The following is a 24,922-nucleotide window of genomic DNA, read 5'->3' on the forward strand; positions in this document are numbered from 1 at the left end:
TTCACACCTCTCACAGATAGAACAGGAAGAACAACCATGCCCGAACCGGGACTCGAACCCGGGACGCCCATGTCACGGGGAAGGCGCGCAACTCCTATGCCAGGACGCCGGCTCATGAAGAAATAAACTCAAATATTGACAATTTTTTGATGGTCATTAAAAGAAACTGAGAACATTTTTTTACAAATTCCTTTGTAAAGTTTTAACGATGAAAGAAAGAATCAGCATCTGAATAAAAAAGAAGTTAAATAATACTTGATTTTCTTTAATTAAATGTAAAATTAATTATTATGAGTTATTTTGAAGACAAATGAGAGATATTGTGGTTGCCCCTCTACCCCTGTCGGCTTTGTCTTGCCTCCCCGTCGGCAAATCTCTGTCGCCGCCACTGCCTAATTTGTTTGCAACTTCATAGCTCATGTTAAACCAACTTAAAAACTTTTTATTTTTATTCTTTTCAACAAAATGAATTATATTTTCTTGGAATGCTCAAGCTTTTCTTCCAATTCACAGTTTTCTGCTGCTATTGAAGCATTTTTATTACATTATTTCTGCTGTTATTATCTGCTGCGTATTTCCCAAAACATTCTTTGTTGTATATAGTTCACTTGGACTACTGAATATATTGAAGAGAAATTCCGCTTAACTTTTTTTGTGGAATAATTTGCAACAGGGAAAAGAGGGCTTTCTTCAGAGATGCTTTCCACTGAGCCTAGTGTCCACTAGTGGGTTTTTGTGTTTGATTTTTTTGTCGGAATTGAATAATTATGAATAGGCTCAATGATAACGAATGCCTTTTTTCTTTCCTTCCTAAAAATCTGAGGAACAGGGCAAGATTTTACTAATGGATATTCATGCCGACACAAACTACCCATATTAGAATTTAGACTCATAAATGAGTCGGAAACAACATTCAGTTAGCACAACAGTGAAACATTAGCCTAGGCATACCAGATAGAGGGGAACGCGGAGTTCCCCCAGCGAAACGCACTCCCGGCACAGGGCACCAAGGGGCATTACCAGGCCCGCAATCACTTCTCCCTTGTGGGTTTATTAAGTCATTAGAAAATTTTACAAACATTTCCCGAATAGTAGCATAATTCATTACATTAGATGTTATATATACAAATGCTCAACTCACACCAATGAGGAGTTTAAAAAATTATTGCATTTCATGATTACACAATAATTTATTTGATAGTGAAGATAGTCTGGGTGAAATGACTTGAAGACACATGTTGTCTTTTAAGGGGTTTATTGGTAACATCAACAACAAAAGGCACATGAATACGCCATAGTGTAGTAGACCTAGAGAACTACACATAAAATTTCTCGGGAGAGAGAGAGCCGAGATCACACTCCCCGTAGTACAGGAGTCAAGTTCCCTTCTACTGGAAAAAAAAGTATACTAAACAACAGGGAGACCACGTGATACATGATTGACAGCTAGCTCCGCCCAGGAAGATCACGTGGTTAAATGAATTCCTAATAGGAAGAATGGTCTTCTCTTCTGCAGCTGCGTAATTAGAAAATTTCACCTTGCTCAGGCAAGTGACTATACAAATCCGGGGCTGTATGGTTTTGAAGTTTTCGCCGGGTTCAATAATTCACGATTAATTACTAATTTAAGATTAAGTCAAGTCTGCTAGGTTAAATCTAAATTTAGAACTATCTACCTATATATAAGTTTAAAATGTATGTTTTAAACCTAAATTAGATAATAGCTGGACAAAAAAAAAAAAAAATGATGAAGAGAAGGAAAAGTTGGCAAGTGTTTGAATTGAAACACGTCAAGGATTTTTCTTATTTCTATTTTATGCATACTAATTTTTAAATAAACTGCCCTAACTAACATATTTTACTTGATTTCATCTTTCCCTTTTCTTATGTCCAAAAAAAAATGAATTAAATCATTATTTTCTGTCTTTTCAGATTTCCAGGCAAGGCAAACCAAAGGGCAAAGAAAGGAACTCAGGGAATGAATAGGTAAAATATCGTTTTATTTATTATTTTAACTTTAACTTTTAATTTAACTAATTTTATTAATCACCCCCCACCCCTCCTCCACACGGTTGGCCATTTGCGATATAACCGGGTTTTTTTTATATATATAAACCGAGTACAGTGTTCCAGATGAAGAATTTCTAAGTCCATTTTAAATATTTTATAAGTTGTTTACAGTTACTTAAATGTTAAATGTTAAGCTTTAAGTATATTTGATGCAATCGAATGCTATTATTATTCAACATAGAATTAATGAACCACAACACCCAGATGAAGTTTAAAAGAGTAATAATGAAAGAATAGTAGTAGCACCGGCTTTCTATTAATAATAAAAAAACATTTTTTTTACTAATGGAAAACGGGTTTTCACTTTTGTTCTAAAACTCTCAAAGAAATTGAAATCCATCCAGGTATTTCAGAAGAAAGTCAGATTTGAGTGCTGACTGGAGGAAAATCTTTCTGTTGCAATCGCAGACACACATACTTTCTAGATATCTGAAGAAAAAAATGGGTTAAATTAAAAATTTTAGACTTCCGCTGGAAACGAGAAATAAAAAGCGACAGCGGAAATGTCTTGGAAAATACTCAAATTCCTAGAGAATGGGACAAATGTCGTCATACTTCCTTGTGAGAAAATTGTAGGCCTGAAAAATTCTTTAGATGTAAAATATTTTATTGTAAATGAAGAAAATTTCAATTATGAAATTTTAAGGTGATTTTTTTAAACATGGGGTAAATCAAAGAGTTAAACAACTTTTCCTTTTATGTCCCCTCCACCTCCAAAAAAGTTCAAATGCTTTGTTGGAATTGGGAACTCGAAATAGTTTCATTAAAAAAAAGAGTATTATTAAAAAAAAAAAAAAAAAAAAAAAAAAAAAAAAAACTTTTACATTCTACTCATTCTAAACATTTATGCAACTATTTGTTACGAATTTGTAATACTACTTTCCTGCGCAGTTAATATCTTAGCAAGGAAGCTAGTATTACAGATAGCTCTAGCAAATGCTGAATGGGTCAATGATATTCGACCTTGACTGCAGAAGTGAAACTTTACAAATATGCAGATATCTTGGCAACCTCTCTGTTTGGACTACAGTTTCGTAGTTTCTTGTTGGACATTCGATGCCATCTTACAAGAGCTACAAAAGCAGAGGCGCTGGCACGAGAGAACAGGCGAGTGAATTCTCTCTTTGGAATGTTTATCTCTTGCGAGTTCGTTTTGTGCTGAGAGCGATTGTTTAGTAATAATTTGCTGCTTGCATGTGTGTTGATTTTTGCAAGTACTGTCTTTGTACTTTCTATTGTGTTTTACTACCTGCATTTCGTGCTCGTCTGAGGAATGAAACGTCGTAACCCGTTATCGAACGTTTTGGGCGACTTTTCACCGTACTCCTATGGACGAATTATTTCCATTCCTTTTTTAATATATATAAGGATAAAATCTATCTTGCAATTTAAAAGTTGATAAATTGTTTAAAATTTAGAATTTAATATTGGGTGATTATAACTTAAGTAACCCTATTCAGACCTGTGCCAAGCTCATTCTAGTTGACGTATTTTATTGAAACGTAATATGGATTTTAAGAACAAATAGAAAAAAAAAAAACAATAATAATAATAAAAAAATAGTAGTCCAAATTCAAAGCATTAGTTGAAAATGCGACATATAAAGTTTTTTAGTTATATTAACGTCCCGCTGTAAAGCAACACTAGGCCTATTTCGGGACAGACCTCGTAATTTTGAACCGGGATCAGATAACGAGGACGACACCTGAGCTGGCACCCCCCTCTCCACACCACACCACACCAGCAGGGCGACGTATAAAGGAAAATAAAAATAAATCAGAAACACAAAGTTCTATTTAATCAAATCATTTGTTTAATGTGCATTCCATTAATGTCAAGGTAATATGAAGAAAAATTACAGTAACACGATGTGTTATGCTCATCTTCGATTCAGGCAGATGCCACATAGTATTACTTCACTAAAGACGGCCTTTCAGAAATTTCCGCATTCTTATGTTACAGGAGTTTTTGACTGAAAAAAGTGAAGACCAGATAACTTCTCGAAATTGACTGTCTCCAAATCTCCAAAGTGAGCTCGGAACAGTCCTTCCATTTGTCCGTTTTTATGAGGTGTAGCACCATCTTGTCCTTACCCCCCCCCCACTCCTTTCCTCACAGAGAGATGCCTGTCACATCCTCGAATGGATCACGTAATTTCTTGTTTTGGCTAGATGGGTTTTTTTTTTAGTTATTCTGCTCTGTCATTATTTTCTAAGCTCTTTAATTATGTATAGAACACCAATATTCTCTTCTAATTTTCTGTTAACATAAAAATCAATCGAAAATGGTAAGGGGCCGTTGATTGGCCTAAAATAATGAAAATTATATTTTCGTAACTAGGTCAATTTCGATCGCAAATGAGTAGAACGTTTTTCTGTAGAAAGTTAATTTATCAAGAATTAATTACTAAATATGATTAATTGGAATGGATAACTGCATAAATTTTTACATTTCGTGATTTTTTAACATTACATTTATTGATTCAAACGGCATAAAATATAAGTCTTCACGTAATATAGAAAATTTTCCAAATTGAAGTATATACCTATTCCAAATTATTCAGAAATCAACTATTGGATCATGATTTCAAAGGATACTTCGTATATTTGCTACATTAAAATGTTTGCAGTTTTTAAGCAAAAACGATTACAATAATTTTAAAAACAATTTATTTATTTATTGTCTGTTACTGAGCGAATTATTAGTTTTCTGATAAGTGATTTATAATTAAAGGTAGAAAATTAGCAGCTATGATTCTGATGCATAAGCCAATATTCACAGAATATAGAATCCAGTTAGTATTTATCATCTCAATTATTCCGTGTTTACTTTTTTTTCTGTATATCAAAATTTTTTTCAAATGATATTACTATGGCATTAATTGTAGCAGATATTTCTTTTCTCATTTACAAATTCTTTGCCACTCAACTGTTATTAGTAAAAGAACCAACAAGATTTTTACTAGTGAATTAAAAATATGTTTTCAAGAATTTTATCAATAATTTATCTTACATATTTCATTAAAAGTCAAACCAACTGAAAACAAACATTAAATGACTTAAACAAAAATGCAATAAAAATATTAATTACTCTCATCAAACTTTATTATTATCGTTACCAATTAAACCAATGAAGTTTTTAGTGAAAGTTAATGGCCGCTTTAACTTTCTTTTTCATTGATAAATTAATAACTATTTCTTTCATTTGTTTTTGGCGAGCACGATTTTCGCGTATCAATATATTCAGTTCTGTTTAAAAGCTTCTAGTCTATTTTAGATGCACCAGATAAAACTTATCTCACGTCAATAAAAGATTCCAACCATTTTCTTATTTAATTTCTATAAGAAATAAAAAATACTTTTCTGCGTTTTTAATTTTTAAAAATGACTTATTATTTAACGCTACTATTTCCATCGAGGATGATACGATTAATGTAGTCAACATTACAGATACCAATGAAATTCTCGCAACCGGAATCAGCGAAGCGATTTGTTAGGAACAGGGAAGTATTTCACCCATAATGCAAAGCGTCAACTGAAAAAAAGAGACGAAACGCTCAAGACAAAGGGAAATTGAAATTCCCTTTCCGCCGTCACGTCGCCAGCTTTCCGAGGAATGACCGGCGGCCTTGAGTAAGATTAATCCAATCGATAATTCTGAAAAGGGCAGCCCCGGCACAAAATAAGCATAATAATAAAAAGAAGAGGAAGAGCGCCTTATTTATGTGTCTATGCCACGTGGTGTAAACACTGCGGTAGGCATTCACCTGGCTGAAATAACGAAAACGTGGATGAGTTTGTGAAAGTTGCGAAAAGCTGAAAGCATTTTCTCAGTCAAGGTCTCTCTCACTACGGAAAATACGCCGTAAGCGGAGGAAGAAATGACACTTGAAAAAATAGGTGAGTATTTCAAAGCTTGCAAGCGTTGACATTCTACAGTTGGGTTTGAATTGATTCATTCTGAACAGTGGCGTGATTAGGATGGGGCAAGCAGAGCGAGTGTCCCATATTCAATTATTAGGGGGCGCTAAGTTGTGGAATAAATTATTTGCATTAAAAAATGAAAGGGAAAAAAAAGCATTTTTTCTTCTTACTCCCTAGCCATGGCTGATTTCGGTATTTTGCTTACCTAAGTAATGCATATTATGACTCCTTCTCTTTTAACCTGTCAGCATACACATGGGGTCTTTTTGACTCCATCCTTCCTCATCTATTTAGAAATTCTAGGAATTTATAAAATTTTTCACCTGTTACTTCCTAAACCTTCATGGGATAGATAGAAGAAGAAGATTAGAACAGCAGTAATCAATTATCATTATCTCCTCTTTTGCTTCGATTTGGGGTCAGATTGACCCCTGCGTGTGCTATAATTTCAGTTTTTTTACTGTTTAAACTGACAGTGTACGCACGTGAGAATAGAGATTCAGAGATCTCGCAAATGTTCCAACAAAATGTTGATAGCTCAGATTCATAATATATTCAAGAAATTTTGGAAAATGATCATGATACAGAATCAGAACAAAACGCAAATTCTAAATACTCAAAAAAAAAGAAAAAAAAAGTCAAATTTAAACAATTTTTAAAATATAGATTTTTTTTAATCGCTCAATATTTTTATAAACTTCTTACATTAAAAATTATAAGTTTTATGTGAATAGAATACGGAAAAAGGAAATGAATACAGAAAAGAGGCAAAATTTAATTTTGGTTTTTCTTATTAAAAATCGCATTTGTGTCTTAATTAAGAACATGTTTACATGAAAAAATATTCTTATATTTTGACCATATTTTATTTTTATATAAATTACAATTAAGATAAGCAATGAGTGCCTGGCAATTTGGGGTCAAAATGACTCCGTGTGTGTGCTAAAGTGTGGTCAAGAAATGAGTCCGTGTGCTCATATATTAATAAAATGGCTAGTTGGCCTCAAATTGCAGCACATTTTTAGCATGTTATGGTTTATTTTATTAATATTTTTTTATTTTATTAACTTCGTAAGTATGTATTTGTTTTTATATATCTGTTATGATTCCAAACTTCTCAAGGTCCAAAGTTTGTAAAAAATATTATTGAAACAGATGCTCAATTCCTTAAATATTCTAATTAATGAAAGGAACTTGACCAATTATACTAGATAAAGTGTTAACATTTTTTTAAATTTTTTATCATTCATTGAATTTGTAATATTTGCAAACTTATTTATTTGGCATATAAGTTTTTTAATCGACCTTATTTTGACCTCTTCTTAACCTAGAGGCCACAATCAGTTTTCCTAGTCTGCTTTGTTGGAAATTTTTTTCCGAAAAAAAAAAAAATTCTTAAAAACAAATATGGGGATTTTTTTCCTCTCATTTTAATATCTGGATATATTTTGTTGTACCCATAAATTCTCAAATGCAAATCACTATTAAGTTAGGCAAACATTGTATCTGACATTAACATGCGAGTCAGTCATGACTGTTTGAAAATGCTTTTTTCTTTCTCGTATTTGAAGTATAGAGAAAATATTGTAATCGTCAAAAAATTCGAATTCGAGATTTTGACGAATCCCCACGTTTTAGACCTTCCTCAGTTCGAAAAACGCATTTAAAAAATGTCTGTCTGACTGTGACAAAGATAACTCAAAAACATTTTGAGCTAGACGGATGAAATTTATTGTATGGTCTTTACACCAAATTTGCAGATTTCTATCAAATTTTGAACCAAGTCCATTCAGAGAAAGTCTGTCTGTCATGTCTGTCTGTTCGAATATAAGTTAACTCGGTAACTACAAAATGAAGAGAGCTAGATATATGAAATTCGGTACACAGATTCAACACCTATAGTGTATACATCTATCCAATTTTGAGCCAAATACAACTAGGGGTTGACCGTCAATCGATTTTATAGTTTCAGAAATAATAAACGCAATAATTCAAAAACTTAATGACTTAAATTTATCAAAACTGGTATGTGATTTTTTTTAACTATAATTGCAGTTCTATGTCAAATTTTGGTTTCAGAAAGTTCGGAAAAACGCGTCTAAAACATAAATTCAATGTTCGGACATTATTAACTGCAAGTTAGGGATTAATAGCCAAAAACTCGCCAAGGTTCATACAATAGATTCTGTAAAAATTCTAAATTCACGCCAAAGGTTAATATTTTGTAACTGCTGTACGCCAATATTATGCAAGCCGTTCTTTGATTTACCCAACATCCAAATTTTTTGCCGGGGCGGGGGGGGGATAAAACCACCTTTATTAGAGAGTATGCGAGAAAGTTTGGGGAAACCATTATCGTGGTTTGATTAACCAGTCTAGGCAAACACATGGGAACGAATCGTGCAATTAGTGTTTGATAAAAGTAGATCGAACTTGAAATCGAACTTAATATAAATCAGCTCAAAAGATCCTATTTCTATTCGCGAAACACCTTTATTAATCAGCAAAAAAAAAAGTGCTTTGAAACAGTTTATAAGTTGTTCAGAATTGCTATAAACTAAACTTAATGAGAAGAAAAAAATTAATTAAAAATAAAAGTCTTAAGTATAGAAATTATTAGGGGAAAAAATCTTTGCTGTGATGAAAGATGCTGTGAATAGAATAAAAAGAATATCAATAATTTTGCTACTTCGTGTGGTTAGAATAAATTAATTTCATTTCGAATTCGAATTAGAACAAACAAGAAAATGTTTATATATAACAAAATTTCTTATTTGTTCAAGAAAACTATTTTTTTTCTAGAGTTACAAATATTTTCTTAATAGAACAACGTCTCTACTGTTACATAATGTCATTGAGCTCCAGAAAAAAATATACATTTCATAAAAATTCGAAATATTTTCATGCAATAAAGATGAATGCCGAATTTTTGGTTTTATTTTCTTTAATGCAATGTATTAACTCATTGTCTTTATTTAATTTCAAAATAATATTTTTGAACTTTTTAAGAAATTATTTTAGCTTAATTAGTATCAAAAAAAGTAAAGCTTTTAATTAGTTTTATTTTTATTTTTTATATATTCTTTAACCGTGACATCGATAACTGAATTATTCTCTTAAATTTAATTAGACAAAAATAGTTTCTGAATATTTGAAGTATATATTTTCTTAAATAGCAATGCATCTCAAAGGTTCTTTTGGAAAATTATCCTAGTTAAATCTTAAATCTAATATATAATCAAAATCTATGTTATAAATCTATTATTATCTATCTATTATTAAATCTATATAATAATCAACAATCATTGTATACTTTATATAACCAAATGCTTACTCTTAATTATTAAAAAAATTCTTGCTAATTATTTTTAAAAGCAAACTCTTGAATTGGGTTTCTACATTATTCAATTCAGTATTTAATCGTTTATAAATTAAAATCAATATTAGATTTTGTGTTTTATATCAAAAAGGATTTTTCCGATTTGATTTACGACAAATATCTATTAAAATTTCAGTTTCTGGCATTCAATTGACGCATTTCTATTTGTAAAACGCATGAAACAATGTGTCAGGACATTAAAGTTTGTTAAGGATAGATCATTTGTGAATCATTCATGAATTACTGTTCAGTAATTATCTTTTCAAAAATTTAATATCGGTCTTTAAAAAATCTAGGCAGATTGCAAAACAAAACGGCTCGAACACGCGTTTTTATTATAAATGAAATAAATGAGGGATATCTGTGCAAGTATTTATTAACACGAATTGCATGTATAAAACTGAAATCACAGTTAGTTCAACGATCATATTAATTGCTTTAATTTCGTAATATTAACCAACTTTAATTTAGCTATTAAATTTATTTCATTTTTGCTGCTTTGAAACCTGTAATTGGTTTATAAAACCGAGAAATAAATTGAAAAAAAAAACAAATACAAAAAAAAACCAGTTTATAAAAATATATTACTATTTGAACTAAAGTTTGACTCATATATAAAATGAAAATATATTAAATGTTTTGCAATTAATGATGCAAGCGCTTTTATTTAATTGTTGAAAAATGTTAAACAGATTGATATTTAAAAAATATATATGGATTTAATTAAGATTATTTTCTCATTTCCGTTTAGTAAGAATTTAATCTGAAATCACAGCGTTTGCAGATTACTCGGCTGATTATTAAGTAGGTGACTGTTGCCCCTATAAAATCCATTAGGTTGATGAAATCCTGTGGGGTAAAACTGTAAAATTAAGATAAAAGTATATTACAAATGAGCAAAAATGTATCAAAAGAAGTTTTTCATTAAAAATGAACTATGCTTATAAAGAAGAATAAACGATGAAGTAATATAATAACTGTGCGGTACATATTTCAGAAAATTACATCACAGAATCAAAGAAGAAATTAATTTCTGCACATTCTTTTACTCTGAAATTAAGCAAAGTTGCCATCTTATGAAATGCTCAAATAAATATATCTAGAATTTAAAAAAAAAGTCATAGCAACTATCTTAATAACTCATCCACAAAAAAAAAAAACAAAAAAAAAAAAAAATTGCATCGTATGTTTCAGAAATATCAATTAATATATGAACATAATAATATGCACAGAGAATGGACGGTTGTAACTATAAACTGTAAAAGATCTAAAAATATTAATTACTTGGTCTGAAAAGCTATATCTGTTATATACAGGGTGATTCAAAACTTATCGTTCAGATTTCGTGGGGAGGTAGGGAATACGTTAGGAAACCAATTTCACATAGGAAAGTATATCCGCAAACGTCATCTTCATGGACAAAATGGACAAGTGAAGTGAATACAAAGAAACAGTACAGTTAAGTGATAACGAATTTAGCTTTTATTCCAACAAGGTAAAGTACAAGTTCACAGTTGGTGCTCAAAATTGCGGTCATTTACGCGAACACAAGATTCGCAGCATTGTTGCATTGACAACCGAACATTTTCAAAAACGCCTGGCATATTACAAACAATGCCTGTGGCTGCCACTATTCGTGTAACAAGGTCCATTTCATGGTCGAAGGGGGTCTCGTACATATGGTCTTTCATGGCCAGCACAAAAAAAAAATTCATGGGCGATAAATCAGGTGACTGGGTGCCCAAGCGATCGGTCCACCTCTGCCGATCCATTGAGTTCCGAATGTTCAGCTCAGGTAATCAGGCGCAACAATTGTGTTGTGGTCTGGAGCTCTGTCATGTTGATACCACTTATCTCGGCGGATATACCTCAAGCGTTGTCCGTGATATGCCAGGAGTTTTTGAAAATGTTCAGTGGTCGATGCAACGGCGCTGTGAATCCCGTGTTCGTGTAAATGGTCGCAATTTTGAGTACCTACTGTGAAGCACCTACTGGTAACGAATGCACTTTACATAGTTGGAATAAAGGTCACATTCGTTACCACTTAACTTTACAGTTTCCTTGTGTTCACTTCACTTGTCCATTTTGTCCATGCAGATGAAGTTTGATGTAGATGAATACTTTCCTATGTGAAATCGATTTCCTGAGATATTTCCTACCTCCCCACGAAATTTGAGCGATAAGTTTTGCATCACCCTGTACATGTAATACTTTCAATTTATTTGTGTTTTAAAAATAATTAGCTTCTAATCACACGAATGCAGGCCAAACTTTTGAATTGATGGGATTCTTTATTTTCTCACTATCACACTAACTTGAAGTTTAGCTATTCCAAAATTCTGTATAAACAGACTCTTTTTTAAAACTATATAAGTTCAAAATACTTTCTCATGGGTCCTTTTCTCCCACTGGTCATAGTTCTGACAAAGAAATCTTAATAATAGTTAAAAATTGAACTCGTTCCATAACATCATTAAGAATAAAAAATATTTTTAAAGATCAGCACGCCTGTTTCTTCTTAAAAAATAACGCGTGTGTATGGAACAAGTTTTTAGCCATTAAAATCAATCGTGATTTTAATGGGTATTCCAATAATTGCAGCTATCATGTGATTATAAATTAACCCATTATATAAATTAATCTATTATATAATTAATCTATTTATATTCCATAATTGTATAACTTTAAATAATAGCAACAGCTTCTATAAAATAAGGATAATTGATATGAAATTCACAATTAAAAATATCTGTAACTGTAGAAGTTATGAAAATCTAAATTATTTCTGTACTCTCAATAAATATCAAATGAAAAATTTTATCTTGAAATAAAAGTTTCCTAAGGCTTAAGTTCATACAGAGAAAGAGTTTAGTTTAGTTTGGTTATATTAACGTCTCGTTTTAAAGCAATACTAGGGCTATTTTGGGACGGACCTCGTAATTTTGAACCGCTGTCAGATGACGAGGACGACACCTGAGCTGGCACCCCCCTCTCCCCACCATACAGAGAAAGACAGAATCTTATATTTATACTGACTTTTCATTGCTTAAGAGTAAAGTAAAATTCTTAATTAAAGAAAATCATGTCAGATACAATAATCTTTTTCAACAAAAGAGAAACAAACGATTTAAAGATTTAATGAAGCAAGGAATGAGGTCTGGTTTAAATTTCAATATTGAATTCAGTGCTGCAAATCGTACCTAGAAATATTTTTAAAATCTTGTTAAATTTGGGAAATATTTACACATAATATCATTGAACAGACGAGTATTTCAATTTTAAGCTGGTATAAAAAAATTTAATTTTAAGATAGCATAATTTTTTTTTTAATTTTAAGGTAGTGTAGACTGTAACAGAATTTTTTTTGAAGTTATCACTAAAATCATCGGAATTTCTCTACACTTTTGATTAATTAAATTAATTCAAGTTTCAAAAAACCGCTTTGAGGTACGCGTTCCAATACTTCAAAATACAGAGTTATTGTAATTAAACTTCCCTTACTTAGAGGACTGTGTAGGGCATTCTATAGGCCAAAATGCCCTCAAATTTGAACCACAGACACTTGAGTTCATGCGCTCGAGATTTATTAAATAAAAAAATAGTAAAAAAATATCCAATCGGTGGCACTGCTGGGCGTTGTATGAGTTAACACATGAAATGTGCACAATAGACACTACAGATTGTGTGTTCGATATCTGCAAGGCCTAGAAATTGAGGTACCGGAATGCGACCAAGAAGTTCGCAGATTCGTGCCTCAGTGGCACAGAAGAATCTCAGCGCCTCCAACCAAAGAGCATACAAACGCTTCTTAAATAAGTGAAAAAATATGTTTTCGTGATTTAAGAAATAAAAAGTTATAATATGACATCACCGATTGGTAGCGCTTTAATACTGATTAAGCGTAATTTGCTTAAACAAAGAATTTTTACAACTTATGTAAATGATAAGCTTAATAAAAGTGCAAGACAAGCAATGCACAGACGATTATATTCAATTTGCTCTTGCATCCTGCTGGTGCTAAAAGACACTGATCCATTAGTGCAATTGTATATCGTTGTTTGTAGTGTTTTGCCAGAATGAAGAGAACGCCCGTGCTGTGTCAAAAGCATTTCGGCGGTGGAACAAGATACGCAATGAACTAATTCACTGCACGCGTAGATGTGACTTTGTTGGTCGTGGAAACGTCTAGCCAATATCCAAATGGTGTTTCTAGTCTATCAACAGTTTCTCGCACTATTGATATGCCCTATTTGGAAAATGGCTAGACGAATTCCAGATTATTAGCCTTGTACAATCTATAGTCTGCATGAATTCTCCTACAGGGATGCTGGAGCTCGAGAAACATTTGGGCTGCAGTTTTCTTGTACGAATGGAAATTGAAGTCACTTGGCTGAGGAATATTCTGTGGACGTTTGAGGCCCACTTTCACTAAAATAGCCAAGTGAATACTCATAATTGCCGCATCTGGATAACAGAAAATTCATTGCTATCTGCAGAAATTACGATATGGTATGGTTTCACAGCAATTTTCATCATCGGGACTTATTTTTTTGAACAGGTGACTCGTACTGGATTTAAGACATGCTCCGTCGCTGCACAACGGTTTCCGTATATATTGAGAGTCTATTTGATCCCCAACCTGTTACAACGTATCTGCCTTATTTAAACAGTTTTGATGCAGGACGGGGCATCTGTAAATACTCATCGTAGTGTACGGCAAACTTTCATCGTAGTTGTTACGGTAAACTTTCACTGAAGAAAATGCAATCAGCCGCTATTTTCCTACATCTTGACCTTCACACTAGCCATATTTCACCCTTTGCGACTTCGGGTTTTGAAAGTATTGAAAGGACAAAATCTACCGAGAGCAACTCATAAACTTAACGCATCTGAAAGACTGTATTATTTGGCAAATTTGCGGAATTTACGCGGACTTACTGCGTTATGTTGTAGAACACACTGTTTTGAAATTGGAATGAGTTGTGGAAAACCGTAGCACTCTTATAGAACATCAGTAGAGCTTTTATGTAACTCGACAGCGCCACCTACTGGTGCTGTTTTGAGCTAATTTTTAATTTAATAAATCTCGAGCGCCTGATCTGAAGTATATGTGGCTCAAATTTCATTCCATTCTAGTCCTTAGAACACCATACACAGCCCTCTAAGTATGAATAGTTTAATTATAAAAACCCTGTGCATTTGTGTGAAATTTGATTGCATTAAATCTAACAATTTGGCTTACATTGCATCCACGGACTAACAGGCAATATATACATACATTTTTACTTTTAGTGTTAATAAATATAACTGCATAATGAACATTAAATTCAGACGGCTGTTTCATTTAAAAGGCATTATATTGATATGTATCAAAAAATGTTTTAAAATTTTTTTAAATCATTTCTCAAGTTTTTAATGAAATTTTGCCAGTCTTGCTCAGGAAATGTTTGATATATTAATACTTTAAACCAATTTAAAAAGATTTAAGTAAGAAATTTGAACAATCATTTGTGTAAAGATATTGATAGATGAGAAAAATATAAAATTTTATGCATCCTATTGGGCCGGAATAAGTTTGTTGAAAGTCCTCGGCGCTGATTTTCTGGCGGGAACCCTCTGAAATAATTCCATATAATATGCATTTCGATTTGTCCTTCGTTATTTTTTAAAATATTTGAAATTTTTCTCGCATTTCAGTTATACACTTTTGTTAATAATTGTCTTTATAATTTCTATATTTATTGTTTGAAAAATTTATAAATAGTTTAATTAATCTGTTAAAACAATTAAGATGTATTGATTGGCTGCTAGGAATAGAAGAAACTTTTGAAATTTTAAAACTTAGATTCATTTCCCCACAAGAGGTCTAATTTACGCACAAAGAATAAGTGGTCAAAAATACGCCAGTCTACATCACGACACAAGAGCAAAAGAGACCAAAATTTTTCCCTTCAGTGATTTTACCACGAGATTTTGATAGGGATTTCTTTGACACGTGTAGATTTAGGATAGGGAAGTATTTTTATCTCTTCGCTCGGATAAGAGAACATTTTAGAATGAAGTTTATATGACCTAATTTCAAATAAAATTTAGGAAATTAATCAAGATTTTAATATATATATATATATATATATATATATATATGTGTGTGTGTGTGTGTGTGTGTAATGATATTTTAACTCTAATTTCAATTTAATTAATTTTTATAGTAACTTCATCTTAATTTAGCCCATAGTAATTTCATTCTAAAAATATTCTCTTATTTCGTGATCCAATTCCACAGTCTCTACTTAATTAATTCAAGAGAAGCTTTGTTAAATTGTTGAATCAGCTAAAATCTAACTTTCCCACACCGCGCGTGAAGAGATAAAATACCGCTGATCATGCAAATTCTTTTTTAAAATCTCCCTGTGTTTCCCCTACCTTCTCCGCGCCTGTAATGAAAATCCCTATCGAAATCTCATAATACATTAGCACTGTGAAGAAGTATTTTCCCTATCAAAATCATAGGTTATATAAGACCAGGGATAAAATATCCAAGAGCCTTTCCCTCATTCCTTTCTGTGTCGTTCTGTGTGCTCGTCGCTTGTACATATGCTTGCTTCTTCAAAATGAAATAAAACGACGTCACGAAATTAAAAGTATCTTCATTGACTTCAAACTGCATCATGCTTCACAACAAATAATATTACATATTATATATATATATATATATATATATATATATATATATATTATGAGGATTTAAGTCCAAGAAAAGGGAAGGGGGCGCTGTTTCAGTATTTTCTATGGACGCCATTTAATGTTGGTATGCTTCTGATTCTGATTCGCTGTTAAACTGCTCCATCGTAAGACGTCCACGACTAACCTGTTGCATCTGTCATCGCTACACGTGACAAAATTAAATAGATGCATGCATTTCACATATGTCACATAATCAGCAATGAACTTCATTGCGCATGTGTATGCTTTTCTTCATACTATCTTGAAATTGTATGAATGAATTACTTTTATCTTTAAAAATGATAAAAACAATCTTTATTCATCTGTCGTTAAATGCATATTAAGAGGAAATAAAGGTCAATAATTCTTATCACTTTTCTTCGCATTACATTCACTACTGATAAAAACATTTTTATAAAGCGCATAGGATAGAATCGATTGATAACACTGTAAATCATCATTTTTATGTTTTCAAAGTACTAGCGACGTCTACATATTACATGAAAAGATGCATATTTGTGGTTTTAATCGACCAATTTTGATTATTATGAAATTAATGCTACTCATGAAAATTAATGTAAAAGCAAACATTTTAAAGTTTTAACGATAGTATTAGTATGCCACTACATCATGTTAAAAATAATAAAATTTAAAAGTAAAAATTTATCATAAAAGTGAGAAAAATTATTACATTTGTTTCACCTTTTGTATACAAATTATATATTTCTTATTTTGTTTGTATGCACTGACATTTAGTTTAAAAAAAATCTTTAATCATCATTTAACATGCCGATAATCTGTAAGTATTAAATGCAACATTATTAATCGAATTAAGTTCACTGAAAGTTTTTTTGCTAGGGTTTAGACAAACAAAATAAGTTCAAAATTTTCAGTGGAGTCCGTTGCACTTTTAAACAAAAGTGGGATAACTTTTTCATTTTTTTCCCTTTATCATCGTTTAAATGAACACCAGATAATTTATCTTTAGTTAATTCATCAACTGTGAATAATTTCGAGGTCGTTTTATCGTTATTACAGTTCACATACTCCTCGAAAGTGATCTCTTTCTCAGGAAAGTCCAGTCTTCAAATTTGAAGACGAAAATAACAGAAACCTTGCATTAAGTAAACGAAGTATTTTAATATTACAGTGATTATAAAGGAGTCAGGACTGTAATAGAATGACGTATAAACGATGCTTTACTATACTTTCACTGATAGCACATTTAAGGCATCACAGTCTATTAAGTCTCCAGTTAGAGAATTATGATTTCGATACCTGATTCCGCTGAAGATCTGTCAGTCATGTGATGTACTCTTCGCAAGTCAAACATCCTCTCCTTATTCTGTTATTGAAATTAAGAGTGGGCATGCTGTTATTCTAGTCATCTAGTCTGTTAGCTTATCCTTTATCCTTTCCAAGTAGTATCAAATTTCAGTTTTCAAGCTTTCACTCACTTTATGCGAAATAATTATAGAAAACTGCACATGATGACTTACATATGACATAGTGTCTGATATTAATAAATAATTAATATGTGGATGCTAATACGTCATTTAAATAGATATTTAACGATAAACGATTGATTACAATTTCGTTCTTTGCATTTTTCCAATTAATGACTTCTATGATTTTGATTTCCGATCTTACGATGCAGTTCACAATATTTAAAGCAAATTTCAAAACAGCTTAATAAGTGTTATTTTATTATAATAATTATTATTTGGTTAAAATAATTTGTGACACGCGCACCGAATAGATAAACTTTAAATAATTAGGTGATAATCGGCCGCTTTATTTTATCTCTTTTCTGGAAACTTGAATAACCACCTGACCTGCCTTATTTATTCTTTCTTTCCCTAGAATTTTTTTTCTCTTTTTTCCTTTGGACTTTTTTAATATTTTGGTTATCTTTATACAGTGGCTTCACGACTGCAGTTAAAAGGGATAAAGATACCCCGAGCGCCAGTTAATGAGGCGCCAAGAAAACAAAACACTAGTGGGCTTTTGTCACTTTTTAAAATATGATGAAAGAATGAAAAAATAATGCCATGCCCCTACCGACATTTTTATGTTTGCTGGGTTCCTCATTATGACTGGCGGCGAAAAAAAATCACATTTTACCCTGTGTGCCACTTACCCGTCTTACGCCACTACTTTTATAACTTTTTTACAGATTTTTTTTTCGGCGCCACTTAAATGATAGCACACAGTGGTTGAAATTGAAATTTAGCGGGCAAAAACTCTAAGACTTCACTCCGTAAAATCAGTTTTAATCATGGTTCAAATAAAAGTTCATATTCCATAGATGCTAGAGATCAAATATTTGATGCCAATTATTCCTATTCCCCGTTAATGTCCTCTATGTGAAGAGTTTTCCAATTATTTTATTCAGAATGCTTTTACCTGAGCTGCCATTAAATAAGATTTATTTTAAATTTATAATTTTTTTTTCATTCAGTAGGGAAAAATAAAATATGTATTTGCTGTTTTATATCTGTTCTATCTTATTCGCTGTATTGTTTACTATGCAAGTTGGAGCAATATTAAATGAAATGCGGAATTATTTATATATTTTGGATTGCATATTTTTTGTTAGCATTTGTAAATTGAAACAGCAGCTGAATAATCTTCAAGTCAGACAAAGCAAATTTTATCTACTCTTATTCAATTCTTAACTTGGAATTTATTTATCTATTTCATATTTAGTCTATCGTCTAGCTCGCTCAAAAGACTCCTTTCTTAAATAACAAAAATATGGGATACCTCTAAGAAATTTTTGGAGAAACAAGTTCTACAGAGATATTATTAAAGTGCAATTCAATACGTCACATTATTTTGAGGAGATAGACGACAAAATTAAACAAAAAATTTCATAATATTAGATAAATCTAAAACAAAGACGTTTGAGAAATTAAAGCAATAAAAGACATTTTTTCATGAATAATGAGAATTGGCTGAGCAACTTGACACTTATTTGCCGTTAATATTTAACACAGATGGCATCCTAAATCACTTTTCCACTCAATCGTCGGGTCGCAGTGGCCTGGTGGTAAGGTATCGGCTTCGGAGATGCACGGTTTCAGGTTTAGGACCCGATTCCACCGAAGAACCGTCTTGTACGCGGGTCTGGTGCACGATAAATCCGTCGGGGCCAAACGTCTTCTCGCTAGTGTGGTGTGAAAGTTTGGAGAGGAGGGCGCCAAATTAGATGTCGCTCTCGTCATCTGGGCGCGGTTTTAAATTACGAGGTCCGTCCTATTATAGACCTTATGTTGCTTTAAAAAGAGACATTAATATAACTAAACTAAACCAATCAAGCGTCAAAAGAACAAAATTATAGCAACTTAGTCTTGCAGTTGCATGTAGGGAATTCTCTGAGCTGCGGCATATACCACTCGGGTTAATTTTAGAAAGGAAAAAGATGGTGCAAATATGATGGGAATAATAACTACTTAACTTGAAAGCACCATCAAACAAGTGACTTGAAATTATACGGTAGAAAGATTATCCTAATATTCTTCCGTAGAAGCTCCTGCACTTAGATAAGAAGTAGAAAATGTTTATGCGTGCAGGAGCTCTCTCAAAAGGTGCAACCAAATTTTTTTTAATGCTATTTATCATATTTTGATACCTGCTAAAAAGGAATTTTATCCGATTTGATACCAACAGATAACAACAGAAATAGTTTCTAAAAATTAAATTTCGAGAAATTATTAATATTAATGTACAAAAAAATTATAATGACTATGTATGTTCCACATCTCTTCTTAAATAACTAGACTGAATTCAACAAAATTTTGCACACTCCCAAAGGTTACTTACACATTTATTAATGTTTAGAATGTAAAGACTTTTTTTAAAAATAATTCAATCTTATAAGCTTTTTTTATGGACTTTGAGTCATGATTTCTATGATAAAAGGACTTTTCGTAACATTTTGTAGGGTATTCATTTCCTTTGTTCTTCTACTATTTTCAGAGTCCATCAATCTTGGTGGGTTTGTGCTTAGAAAGAGGTCTTTACGAGAGACCAAAAGCACAATAGATCATATTGGAAGCGTCAGGAGGCGCTCGTCATTCGGAAAGGTACATATGCAATACCTATATCATTGTTACTTTTTTCAAGGAATGCGGTAGTACTTTTCAAAGTATGACTTGTAGCTTTTTCTTGATGAAGTTTCACTCTTTGAAAGTCATTGAGATAAAGAAATGGAATTTCCTCTATAAATATATCCTCTGTAAAATCTTTATTCATAATACGTTGAGTTTATTTTAATATTTTTCGTATGTTCTTACTTTTAATTTCTCATTGAAAATGAACCCTGTGGCAATCATAAATCCCTTACTGAGACTTTCTTTCCATTGTCAGAATCAAGTTTGTACATTTTTTTTTCTTTTTTATTTTCTCGTATACGTAGTATAGAGATAGTAATCGTCAAAAAATTCGAACTCGAGATTTTGACGAATCTCCACGTCTTAGATCTCTATGAGTTCAAAAAACACATTTTTGGAAAATGTCCGTCTGTCTATCTGTCTGTGACAAATATAATTCAAAAGCGCTTTGAGCTAGAGGGTGGAAATTTGGTATACCATCTTTATACCAGATTTGCAGATTTCTATCATATTGTGGTGAATAGCTTATAAGCCAGTTAACAACTACGTTACCCGAGCAATTGCTTTTGTATCGTGGTCATGTTACTGGGCTGCGAATCACAAGGTTCCAGGTTCTATCCTCGCTCATAACAATCCGTCACAATATTTTGAATAAAATCAGTTCAGAGGAAGTACATTTATCCGGCTATTCGAATATAAGTTAAGACGATAATTACAAAACGATTGAAGCTAGATAAATAAAATTCAGTACACAGTTTTAACATCTATAATGTAGACACCTGTTAAATTTTGAGCCAAATCCAACAATGAGTTGATTGTCTGTCTGTCTATATTTTCAGTTATATGTAAATGTGATAACTCAAAAACGCAATTACTTAAATATATCAAATTTGGTATGTGATTTTTGTGACTACAGGTGTGGTTTTGTGTCAAATTTTTGTTTGAATCGGTAGAGAAAAATGTGTCAAAAATTTCGGATACTATTAACGCGTGCCAGGGATTAATCGCCAAATAACTCGCCAAGAATGACCCGATAGATTGAGTAAAAATGCTACGAATTTTAATACGATAATAACGATATATTAACGCCAAAAGTTAATATTTCGTTACTATTATATGCCAATGATATATAAAGCCTTCTCTGGTATGAAAATTTTATACGAGAGTGTATACGAGAAAGTTTTGAAGAGACCACTCCCGCTATTTTATGACTGTAACTATATAGATTTATTTTTATTACAGTCATTTAAGTAAACCCATGCTTCATCAAAAATCAAAATTTCTTGCAATGAGCCTCATGTTTCGGGAAAGCTAGTTAAGATCTGGTAAATCTTGGTTTAGCTTAGAAAAGCTGGTAAATCTTTGTTAATTTTTTTTATTTATTGTTGCTCTAGACGTATTTAAAGAGTTTGCAATTGATTTCTGCATTGGCGGATTTCCTCTTGTTACATGCGATTTTACTTTAGAAATATTTGAAACACTACGCAACTTTTCCGCTCACTCGTTTGAAGTATTCATTCTATGTAGAAATAATGATAAACAGTTTTTCTCTTTCCGATGAATTATAATGCTTATTTTTCACTTCAAAATTTTAATGTCATGTACTTCACAGCGTTTTTGAATTATGAAATAGGAATATTTCTCTACGTAAAGTGCAAAATCATATCCTTTAATCCACAGCTAGTTTATATTTGTCATTTTGAAAGAAAAATAGGATTTAAAAGTAGCAGACGATATTTCTCATTTCAAATAATAAGCTGTTGCCAAAAGTTTTTATTCTAAAACATATGCCTTTATAAAATTCTTTATCGAAGTCGTTCAATAAGTCGGTAAATGTGTTATGAATTGTATGAGAGATATGAGAAAAAAATACTGTCAACATTTTACAGTATAAAAATTAATTAAATATTCATTTAGAAATTAACAAAATTTTTGTCTTTTTTTATACCTTGAGCTATTCTATTACTAATTTTTTAAAAATTTCTTTTATTTAAATGCGTCTTTTGCCTATTCTTTTATTGTATTTCAAGCAGTGATTTAAGCATGCCTAAAACTAAGCTTAAGTCAATCTCGAACGAAGGCACCATTCTTATGCTTCAGCATTTGTTAAAATTTGCAATGCTAATATAACTAGTGTTAATTGGTAGAAAATTAGCTATAAGTAGTTGTTTTAAAAATCGTCTTATTCATATTCTAATTTTAATTAAAAGCAGGCGATAGCTAACAATAAATATTTTAAACAAAAGGACTTTATATATCATAATATTTTATATAAAAGTGGTGTTTTTGAATCACAAAATACTAAACATGAATGGATTTTAATTTCAAAAAACACCTGGTATATCAACTAGTTTATTATAAAACTCAATAAGTGTTTGAAAAATATTATTAAAAAAAATTTAATACTAGAGCGTTGAATAATGCTGTAATTGCGCTTCTTAGAGTACCTGAAAGTCTTTTCTCACTATATAAAATTGAATGTCTCTTTGTTAATTAGTTTGAACCTTAAACAATTTTACAACTCTTGGCGGATTAAAACGAAATTTAGCATACATGCACGCAAATTAGCAAAATGGGGGATAAATTATTTTAGGTTTTCCTGCCATAACTTCTGATCAAATCATCGAACAATTTTTCTCCGATCTTAATAACTTTTCAAGTTAATTTAAACAAAACTTTCATCGATTCCATTTTTTTTTTCTTCGACTGTAACCTGCATGACTTTCAAATGCGTTTTGCTTTTTCTTGTATGCAATAGACAGGAGAAGTCTCAGATACAGCGGCTAGTTAACCAGAAAAAGATTTTGCTTAACATAAGATTATTATGCATCCCTATGGATAAGATAATTATAATTTAAAATGCGCTGTCATTGCGCTGGACTATCAAAGAAATAGCTTCTTTAATAAATATCTCAGCAAGAAAGAAAAAAAATAATGAAACTCTGGAACTGTTGAAAATTGAAGATGTGGACACTTGTTTAGATAATGATGTTATTACTAATGATGATGTGATATGCTACTTTGAACAAACGCGGGATATAGATACCAAGGGCGCCACTCTTAGGGGGTGCCGTGGAGACAAAATATTAGTGCATTTGCGCCAAATTTCAAAACCAGAAAAGATGAAAGGGCGAAAAAAAAAATAGTAGCGCGTTACAGGTGCCATTTACCCTTACGTATTTGCGATTTTAATGTAATTTTCATTGATGAAAAATGGGGATGAAAAAAATGTATTTTGCTTTGGGCGCCACTAACCCATGGTATGCCAATGACTCTGAATTGTCGTTAATTTAGGATTCACATTGAGGTGGAGGAGATGAAACTAAACAGTGTGTGTGTGTGTGTGTGTGTGTGTGTGTGTGTGTGTGTGTGTGTGTGTGTGTGTGTGTGTGTGTGTGTGTGTGTGTGTGTGTGTGTGTGTGTGTGTGTGGACAGTTGATACTGAATGTTATTTCCAATATTGGCTTTTATATATGTACAGATTCAAATTCGGTTACAGCTAAGATATATGGTTGCAGTTAATATATGGGTATGAAAAAGTTGTAATTAGAGTGCTGTAATTAGATTCGAATCCAAGATTTCACTGGCGAGGTTTGAATTCGTAGATCCCCACAACACTTTTTAGAATGAAGAATATAGTATAAATCAAGTTTTCTAAAGATAAAATACTTTGATACTGCAAATACATACCTTCTGTAAATAATGTTTTTGACTGTTATTATTCTATTTTATTATATCAAGTCATTAGGTTTAATTTCATTTAATTTTTTCTTGCTATGTGTTTATTAATATAATACACATATACACATTTTAATCGATTCTCATATAATGTGAGTTTTGGCGCGCAAAAATTCGAAATATATCCACCATACGGAGTCTGAAGTAACTTTCGTGGGCGTAGACAACGAAGCTGCTAAGATAACTTCCGACCGGCGGAGCGCTCAGAGGCGGGAGAGAGTCTTCTACGTCACATTATCGGTTGCCAAAAGGTTCCCCCATCTTCGAAATTTCATTCAGTGGAAATTTCCCAGACAGTTTGAATCCACAGATGGTACTGAGAAGAAATTACAACTCGGTGTAGTTTTGTTTCTCTGACGTACGCCAAACGATTCCACTCTCATTCAGATTCATTTTTTTTAAAGAAATAGGGCACGAAAATATGTAGTAGAAACAAAACGGTTGAAAGCATATTGTTTCTTCAGCAAAATTCCCGAAACGTTTTCTTAAAATATCCCTCGCTATATATATTTTAATCCATCAAGAATAAGGACAAGCGATGAGTTTTTCCGTGGGTAAGTTTTCAATAAAGCTAGCAATAATAGAAATTTTGTTAATTGTATGACGATGACTGTCCTGTTTATTGTTTATTTTAATCAGTGAAATTTTAATCATCTTTTTCCTTTGGTGTTGCTTCTTGTTTCGTAAGGATTTTGCTCTTAGATAGTTGCTATAGTAATTTGACTTTTTTCAGTTATTTTAGGCAATTTATTATTATATCTTTTCAGTAATCTTTGCTGTTATAATGTCACGCTTGATAGATAATAAAAAAAATTAATTCTTTTCTTTTTTAAAAATAAATATAATTTGCAAAACTGAATTATAATTTTTGGTTAACAATTTTTTTGTTGAACAAGTCATTTAATTTATTAATTAATGATAAAAATGTATGGAAATTTTAAGTTCTTGAATTATTTTAATGAATAAAAATAATT

The 24,922-nt window shown here is 31.7% G+C and overlaps 1 protein-coding gene across 3 annotated transcripts in view; it reads left to right on the plus strand.

Moving 5' to 3' along the window:
• The first annotated feature begins 1,940 nt into the window (after nt 1-1,940).
• LOC129960270 (uncharacterized) overlaps nt 1,941-24,922 on the plus strand; it is a 70,692-nt gene continuing 47,710 nt past the window's right edge. Inside the window, exon 1 of one of the 3 annotated variants that reach the window (XM_056073565.1) lies at nt 1,941-1,986. Coding sequence is in view for 2 of the 3 variants with exons in the window: in XM_056073563.1 (XP_055929538.1) it covers nt 5,951-5,969 (19 nt within the window). In the remaining variant the exon portion in view is untranslated. Of the gene's footprint in view, nt 1,987-5,665; nt 5,970-24,211; nt 24,503-24,922 lie in introns of those variants that run through there. The other 2 variants (XM_056073563.1, XM_056073564.1) reach the window with 2 other exon arrangements.

Source organism: Argiope bruennichi, chromosome X2 (assembly GCF_947563725.1).
Source record: "Argiope bruennichi chromosome X2, qqArgBrue1.1, whole genome shotgun sequence".
NCBI classification, from domain to species: Eukaryota; Metazoa; Arthropoda; class Arachnida; order Araneae; family Araneidae; genus Argiope; species Argiope bruennichi.